At 40.6% G+C, this 9,281-nt stretch overlaps 1 protein-coding gene across 2 annotated transcripts in view; it reads left to right on the plus strand.

The window, feature by feature from the left end:
* The window catches only part of LOC134358711 (putative lysosomal acid lipase/cholesteryl ester hydrolase), a 29,868-nt gene extending 21,041 nt beyond the window's left edge, over window positions 1-8,827 (plus strand). For both annotated transcript variants that reach the window (XM_063071167.1, XM_063071168.1), the window contains exons 5-9: window positions 466-602; window positions 1,644-1,790; window positions 2,369-2,440; window positions 5,232-5,303; window positions 7,049-8,827. In XM_063071167.1, coding sequence (XP_062927237.1) covers window positions 466-602; window positions 1,644-1,790; window positions 2,369-2,440; window positions 5,232-5,303; window positions 7,049-7,282 — 662 coding nt within the window. In that variant the 3' untranslated portion in view covers window positions 7,283-8,827. The remainder of the gene's footprint in view (window positions 1-465; window positions 603-1,643; window positions 1,791-2,368; window positions 2,441-5,231; window positions 5,304-7,048) is intronic.
* The last annotated feature ends 454 nt before the right edge of the window (window positions 8,828-9,281 follow it).

Raw genomic sequence — 9,281 nt, forward strand, 5'->3', positions numbered from 1 at the left:
TAAGATGCTTTAGCACACCATTATTGCTCAGTTCCCCACTGTTCTTGACATGCCAGACTGCCAGTGCTCCGATCTTCAATCCACTTCAACGTTTCAGGGTCCGTCACATGACATTTCAGATCTCTTTTGCTCAGTGTCCCAACAGTCTGAATTCTTGAAGCATCCAACATTTGCTTCTAACTACTGCTCCCAACTCGCCATCCCCACTGTTCCCAATTGGCCCTGACGATCAATAATGCTTACTCTAAATGTTCATGACTGATGTGCATTTGCACTTGCTGTCAGATTCCTTCCATTGTAATGATGACTGCCAATAGCTTCATGGAAAATTCGGCAACTACATGCTTTTCTTAAACCATAAATGGAATCCCTTTGTTTGATTTTTTTTTGTTGATTTCTCAGATGTAGGAGAGTTTTAATGACGAACCTCAGCTTCCCCATAACATTCTTTTCTCCTTCCATCAGGTTTCATAGCCTTTTCTACAATGCCAGAGCTAGCAAAGAAAATTAAGTTATTTTTTGGCCTGGCTCCTGTTGCAACAGTTAAATATGCTACCAGCCCACTGGTAAAACTCGGTCTTCTTCCGGAGTTTTTAATCAAAGTAAGTGCCTGCTTTTTATCCTGATAACCATATTTGAATTGGGAAGAGAGGCAATTTAACTGTAGGGTTTGGAATGTATGTTGAAACTTTTGAAGCAATGGAACTTTCTATTCCATGGGTTTGCTGGAGAAAGGGGGAGGTCACTATTTGACTACAGCAGCAGATAACTGAGTAAAGCTGCTCAACTTCATTATTTGGTCTTCAGTTGATGTGATGCACATGACTTGATGATTGTGATTAAATTATGCTTTGAGTTTGTAGTCATGCAGCACGGAAATAGGCCCTTCGGCTTACGGCATCCACACTCGCCATCGAGCACAAATCATACACGAATCCTATTGATCTGTGTTTCCATTCGCATCCCTAACATCTTCTCCAACTCTTCTGCCATCACCCAACTACACTGTAGAGTAGCCACTTAACATACCCACCAGCACAATTTTGGCATGGTTCCTGTGACGCGCCAGCCTTTAAAGGCATGGAAGGGAGTTGGTGGGTTTGTAGCTGGGAGGTCTTAGTTGCAGGTTCCCAACAAACACTGCTTAAAAACAAATATCTAGTTATTGGCCATAAAACACCTCCTCTAAATGTGCCCCTGCACTGCGCTGACATTACTTTCGGTTCGATGATGGTAGTTTGTGTGAAAAGAAAGGTGAATTGTTCATTAACCCAGGCGATTCTGCAGATGCTGGAAAGCCAGAGCAACACACAGAATGTTGGAGGGACTCAGCAGGTCAGGCAGCATCTGTGGAGGGGAATGAACCGTTGGGACAAGACCCTTCATTCAGCATTTTTTATGCATCATTTATTATGGTTTTCTGATTCATTGGAATATGTCTCTAAATTTTGTAAACTTGCTGAGCATTCAAACTACTAAACAAGCTTGCATCGATTAACTTCCACTTGTTTTTTCAGGGCATCATTCCAGAGTTGTTACGGATAATCGGGAGAACTTCCCCGGTAGAAATCTGTTACTACCATTGAAGTATTTAGGTTTTGCCTAACTTGTTAGTGACTCTCTTTTGGCATTGTTGTTTTTAGGATATGTTTGGGAGAAAGGATTTCCTTCCACAGACCAAGGCAATAACGTGGCTTGCTACACACGTGTGTAACCAAGTCTTGATTGAGGAGCTGTGTGGCAATGTATTCTTCATAATAAGTGGATTCAATACAAAGAACCTTAACATGGTAAGCATAACAGAATTTTGAATGCTGGAAGAAATGTTGAGAATGTGTAGGAAAGAAAGTCTATTTCTATTACTTGGATTTTACTATTAAAGACTAATAATCCAACGGGCTCAGAACTTTGCTGGTCCAGCAGATTTTTTGGACTGTTGCATGCTATTGCTATAACTATTCCATCCCACTTTAAATTCACTGGTTTTGGATATGATGTAGCATTATCAATTTTTTCTGGTGAACTTCGTCTAGTTTTAAAAAGTTCATGAACAAGAGCCCCAGTGAGTGGAAGTGGAATATAAGCATCACTTGCAGTGATTTTCGTAAGACTGTCCATTAATAATGGTGTGGCAATCAGTGCTGCTTCAGGGACCTGACTTCAATAGTGAATTCAGGTGCTGACTCTGTGGAATTTGCAACAGTACCTCCCTTTTTTGAAAATAAAAACATACAAGGCGCAGTCTGTCCTAATCTGGAATCACAGCATATTTCAGATATATTCAGACTCTTTATTTCTATAATTGTATTTAAAAGTATTGCATCCAATATGTTTAGTGATTCACTTTTCTATAATTGATGCTTTGCAGAGCCGAATTCCAGTCTATTTAGCCCATTGTCCAGCTGGAACCTCTGTACAAAATATTCTCCACTGGAGACAGGTACTAACTCTGAACATGTCATCAATATCCTCATTTGTTACAAATATTGCCATTTAAAGACGAGTGTCTAGAAATTCTGTGTTGGTTGAATAAATGCTACCGTGGGTGGACAATGAGGGGCTACGCAAGTTTTCCCCCGTAGAGGTCTCCAGTAGCAAAGTTTTGCTATCATGTGTACCAGTCTATCCTGGATAACTAGAGCAAACTTCATTGTGGAGTGTTGAGGGGGTTGATTGACTACTGCGAGGGTGGTGTCTGGGGTGTAGTGGTTAGCAATCTGGGGTTTCAGACCATTCAGGTACTGACCGTCAGAAACCTGGAATATCACGTGTCAGGGGTCTGCAGCTTTGGAGTGGATTGAAGACTGGAGCCCTGTCAAGAACACTGGCCAATTGCCACACATTGCTTTTTTAAGGCCAAATGAGTGAACCTGCAATCAGAGTGAGATCTGTGGCAGTGGAGCAGCATCACAGAGCTGCTGGGTGTGAGGGGTCAGATACTTAATCAAATTGGGACCTGGGCAAAGACTGGACATGCAGTAATATTCCAAAGACATTGGCAGCGAAGAAGTGAATTAGGAATTGAAAGCCAAGAAAACAACCCAAAGGAAGAGCTATTTGCAAGATGATTTTGGACATGATAGTGACGGTGCTGGCCAGGACCTGGATAACGTATCCCTGGCAGGTAGTGAATGTACCCACTTACCCTTTTCTCACCAATGTACTTGTGATAAATTAATTTGTCCATGTAAACTTTGTCTTTACAAGGACAGTGCAGTGATCTCTTCTACCAAAGTCCCATCTTTGCATCAAGATGCCCTTCAGAATATTCATTGTATTATAGTTTTGCCTGGTAGGATAATCTCCTTTGACCTTGATTGTTCTTGCCAAATGTTTCTGTAGAAGAGGTTTTCCATTGCCTTCTTCCAGGCAGTATCTTTACAAGATGGGTGGCCCCAAACCATTATCAATACACTTCAGAGATTGTCTGCCTGGTGTCAGTGGTTACCTGACCAGGAGTTGCGATATGCACCAGCTACTCATACGACCACCCACCCCCTGCTCCCATGGCTTCACATGACCCTGATTGAGTTGGAGTGGGGGCTCAGCGGGTGCTTCACCTTGCCCAAGAGTGACTTGCAGGCCAGGGGAGGGAAGGAGCACCATATACCTCCTTTGGTAGAGACATATCCCCCATCCTGCCATCGTGTAGTACAAGATTACATATGGAAAGAGCAAATTATGCATCCAATAGACAGAGCTAAACCACCTCACAACCAATACATTAAAGTCAGGTAGCATCGGTGGAACAGAATAAACAGTTGACATTTCAGGCCGAGACCCTTCATTAAGATGTGGCCTGAAACCTTAACTGTTTATTCCCCTGACTTGCCGAGTTCCTTCAGTATATTGTGTGTGTTGCTTAAGATTTCCAGCATCTGCAAACTCTTGTTTGCAATATACGGTATCAAAGTTATGCAACCCTACCCCATCTAGTGACGAGTGAGAGGAGAAAGCTTGACCAATGTCCTTATCCTCCATAATATAGGGGCCCAGCACGCGAGTTCCAGAGACGAGGCTGAAAGTTGGAAATGTCAAGTAGGCGGACCATTTCAACTTGGCCCTGAAATCCCTATCATCAGGGAAGACAGTTTTCAGCCAGGTTGTTTCATCCTTGTAAGAGTACTAAGCACAGTAGAGACTATCCCAGTGTAGTGCTGAAGATCTATGTCCAGAATTAGCTGCACTCTAGCAGAACTGTTTCAACACAGATACGATATTAGCATGCACCAAAGAATGTAGTATATTACTGAAGTAATTCCCTTGAACAAAAAGTGGGGCATATCAGTTTGGTTAAATTGCTTCAATTATCATTAAAATGATAGTGGTATCAAGCGATACGACAATTGTTCATCAATAAACTACTCACCATTTTGGGTTTTTACCAGTTCTGTGGCTTGAGAACTTATTGCAGACTTGCTTCAAACATGGACCAATGAGTTAAGGTCCAAAGGTTTTGGGCAAAACTAACTGGGCATCTAGGCACTGGCCCGTTTTGGTGTTTGATCTTCTGCTGCAAAAATCAACTGCATCTCTGGACTAAGGCCCAATTGATGTACTGTAGCTTTGCACATTTTGAATGTCAACAATGTGCCACCTGGTTCCAGGTCATTTTGAAAGGCTAAGTCTTTGAAGGTGGCTTTGTCTTGGGAACGCTCCGTAATGGCCTGCTTCCCCCGAAGGGGCAGTTTGGCTAGAGCTCCAAACTGGTTGGGGTGACCACTAGTGGAAGGGGAGCAGTAGCGACTGATATCTGGAGATGTAGGTCACAGATCAGGAAGCTGGGGCCTGAGTCTCAGGGGTGCTGCAGGATTGGGGATGATTAGGAGGCTGAATAGAGATTGGGAAGGGGAATGACCAGGGAAGACAGTGGAATGCAGGATTGGAGTGGGAAGGTGTTGAGGGTTATTGTTGCTGCAAGTGTGAAAGCTGAGTGATGACCTTACCTGGCAGTCCTCCCAGTCCTGTGCTGTGAAGACTACATCGTCCTCGGAAACCCGCGGGGAAAGGTATCAGTACCTTGTCAGCCTGGATTGGGCAGTGTTTGGTGGTGCAGGCCTGGAGAAATTTCCAAGGGGAAGCTAAATTTCACAGAAAAGATAGTTAATGGTTTCAATTTGCATGAGATAAGCAGATTGCGCATTTGAAGTTTCTGGCAACTGGTGTACACTTGTGCACTGTATTAGTTGGGTGAGAAATGATTTTTTGATCATGCAATGTTTGTTTTCCAGGATGTAAGAACAGGAAACTTTCAGGCTTTTGATTGGGGTTCCGCTGATGAGAATATGGCTCACTATAATGAGGTACTGTACAGAAAATCGCCCATTGAGGGAAATTGGTGTCTCTTGATAGGTTGTGTTCTGTGTATCCTGCAAGCTGGTTCTGATATTTTATATAATTGCTGGACTTTAGATTTATAGCAACGACAATATCCTTGCCAGTATTATGCTCCGAAATTGATAGAAGTTAGGATTTCCACAAGAGCATCTTTGAACCCAGAGATCCCAGAAGTGTTGTACTGACCAACGTGCCTCCACCGACTGCCACATCACGACAACTCATTGAATTGATAATGATTTCTGTTAGTTACAAATTGATTAGTCTGGAAATTTCACACGCATAATGCTGTTTCCCATCCTCCTGTATTTATGCACTTGAATGTTTGTGGAGAGGGTGTGAGGTGGATTTGATGAATGAAAAGAACCAGTTCTGGGTGAATTTGGACCACTTCCAGCCTTCCATCTGCCCTGCAACACCAACATCATTTGTGGCAGGGTTATTGTGTCATCGTTTCCCATATAACATTTCTTTCAATTATACACTGCATACTTAGTGGCCATGTTACTAGGTGCAGGAGTGTAGTCTTCTGTTTCCATAGTCCATCCACTTCAAGGTTCAACGTGTGTGTTTAGAGATGCTCTTTAGCGCACCATTGTTGTAATATGTCACCTTCCTGTTAGCATGGCCCAGTCAGGCCATTCTCTGCTGACCTCTCTCATTTAACAGGGTGTTTTCGCCCACAGAACTATCACTCACTATGTTTTATTGATTTTCACACCATTCTCTGTAAACTCCAGAGACTGTTATGCGTGAAAACCCCAGATCCGCAGTTTCTGAGAATCTCTAACTACCCCTTCTGGCACTAACCATCATTCCACTGTCAAAGTCACTTGGATCACATTTGTTCCTCATTCTGATGTTTGGTCTGAACAACAACTGAACCTCTTGCCCATGTCTGCATGCTTTTATGCATTGAGTTGCTACCATGTGATTGGCTGATTAATTATTTGCATTAATGAGCAGGTGTATCTAACAAAGTGGCCGATTTGATTCCACGTGCAAACAAATTTATTTCCGTCTGGGAGAGCTTCTTAAAAACCTCAACTTGAGACCTTCAAGTAATTCTTCACACTGTTGTATACTCTCTGTTGCACTCTGCTTCTCACTTGCAACAAGGTCTCAATAAACCAGAAACATTCTTCAATTAATTTGTCCAAAGCCGGAAACTGTGATTGCACTCTAGAATGAAGCACGCATAGGGAGGATCCTAATTAGTTTGAGATAAATTTACATTAAATCCTCTATTTTTTTTGTTGCTACCTTTGATAGTTTGGTAAAATATTTCTAATTGTTACTTTTATATTTAACCTCAATTTGTGGGACTTGGTTATGTTGCATTGAAATCAACTCTCCAATACTAAAGGTCCTTCACCCTACTGAGACATAATACCGGAATGAGGCCCCTGGGCTCTGGAATTGAAGGAAGTACTGCTTTTCATTTTGGAAATACTTATTTTATCTCAGTTCATAATTATCTACATCCTAGAGTTTAGGATGGCCAGTTTCCAATTTCATCACAAAATAAGTTTAACTGCAGTCAGGAGAAGTACAAATATATCCCAAAGAAGATTCCTCATGTGGATATCACCTTGTCTCAGCTCCATCCTCTTAACCCAGTACATTTGAGCTAGAATTTGACTACACTGACTTGCGTTTGTGTTGTAACAAAGTGACAGAGGTCTAATCTCCTTTTGTTTCTCTTGACCAGACAATACCGCCTCTGTACAATATAACGAAGGTGAATGTTCCCACCGCTCTCTGGACTGGAGGACATGACTGGCTGGCTGATCCCACTGATGTGACTATGTTGCTACATAAATTGCCCAATTTAATTTACCATGAGGAAATCCCAGATTGGGAACATCTGGATTTCATCTGGGGCCTGGATGCTCCATCGCGCATGTACAGAGAAATCCTTGATCTCATGAAAAAATATCGCTGAGTCTAGAACAACATTTTGTAAAGTGTTTTTTAAAAGTAGAGTCAATATATACTCCAGTTTGTGTTTTGTATATTTTCCCTTTCAGCTGCATTACTGGGACCATTGATGGTCTCGGGTAGTTCTTAAAAAGAAATTATATACCATATTTTAAGTAAAGCTTTGGTAATTTGATACCCATATTGTGCCTGAACCAAGTTTTTGCAAAATGAATACTTGTATGTATGTGTTCGGGTGTCTAAACCTACACCTTCTGATGGTTATGGGAAAATGTTGGGTCTGATGTGATTTGTTACTGTTCACATGAGCTTTACCACTGACAAGATGACTGATTTTTTAAAATATATTGATCATGCCTATAATTGCAACACAGTCAAGCTATTCTATTGAGTGTCTTGATAAAGACAGCCTTTTAAAAATTGATTTTTATACTCGTAATTGTTTTTTGCTCAGAGTGAGCATTTTTTTAAAGCAATGCAGGCCTTACCCTTATAATGGGCTTCTGTCATGAAGTATAGAGCTCTAGTCAACAGAGCGGTGATTATACAGGATATTCAAGACAATGAATTCCTCAGCATCCTTAATTTCAGATGTAATTAATTTATCTGATTCCTTTTCAGATATTGTAATAATTATGTGGAACCCTATCCACTGGATTCTGTATTTTGATACTAATACCACTAGTTTAAATTTTCAACAATACTTTTATTACTGAATGCAGACTTCATGAAATAGATCTTAACTCATTACATGGGACAATCTACACCTTGTCATTCAAGGTCAGAAAATAGCTTAATTAAAAGCTTGCTTTGTTTCATTTAACTATTTGGATTTTCACAAAAGAAAAACATTGAATGACCTGGTGTGGACTGTGAAAAGATTGTAATATTAAACTTGAAAGAACTCTTTACTGTGTGTGAGTTTTTTAATGGAAATTATTATTGTATAAAGCAATATTGTTGCTGTCTTGGGTGTAGTTTTAATGTACTTTCAATAGCATCATTTGAATTTGTAACATTTAATACAAGTCAGATACTTAGCAGAAACTCCACCTGATCTGGTAAACTGGAATAATGAGAGTATCATGCAGAGTGACAATTGATTATTCCAGTCTGTACGACCTCGCTAGTACATGATGAGTGTCCCTTTTCTCATTTAAAATGTTTGCAACATAAATTTGTAAAACTAGCCACAAAGTAACAACTTTAATTTTCTTTAGTCATATCTGTGGATTTGCTGTGAACCCGACAACTGCTGGTACAATGCAATCAATGTGTATTTGTGTTAATTACTTCAGAACAAGCAGGGCTAAGGCATTCGTCAGCATTCACAGCTGAATTTCAGAACAATAGATGTAAGGTAGCAACGATGACTATAATTGTTATGGTGCTTAAAGATTGGAACGCTGGTGGAAGATGATGCAAACCTTTGAACTGCAGAAGACAGTGCTCATCAGTTTTAACACTGATATCCATCAAGTTTGCCTCTATTGTTTTACATGTATCTTTATAGTGCCTTGTCCTATGTCTTGCGATTACAATGGAACAATTTCAATAAAGAGTAAAGCTTCTGTGCTTTCACATTAATTATAATATTGTGTCCATTTTTCAAACTAAGATTTGAATGGTAAACCAGATGCAGTGCATTTGGAGTTTAAGGTACTACATGGAATTAGAATACACTGTAAAGAGGTTAACAATGGAGATTGAGGATCTGTTATTGAACATGAGTAGGAGTAAACTTTTTATATAAAACTTATTCAGGTGAATTTTGGTTCTGGCTTTTGTGTCTGGAATCCAGAGCCCAGCATTCATGATGAATAAATTCCTCCACTTGAAAGGCAGTGAACTTATGTAAACAAGGCAGTATAGGTCCAGCGTATTCCTGACAGAGATTGATAGGTGAAGTGAGACAGATGGGGTTAGTAAAGTCAGCAATGATAACCAGCAGCAGAAACCAAAGGGCCTTGCCATTCTTGCATTTACTTTTTAATCAAAACAGA

Source organism: Mobula hypostoma, chromosome 19, assembly GCF_963921235.1.
Source record: "Mobula hypostoma chromosome 19, sMobHyp1.1, whole genome shotgun sequence".
NCBI classification, from domain to species: Eukaryota; Metazoa; Chordata; class Chondrichthyes; order Myliobatiformes; family Myliobatidae; genus Mobula; species Mobula hypostoma.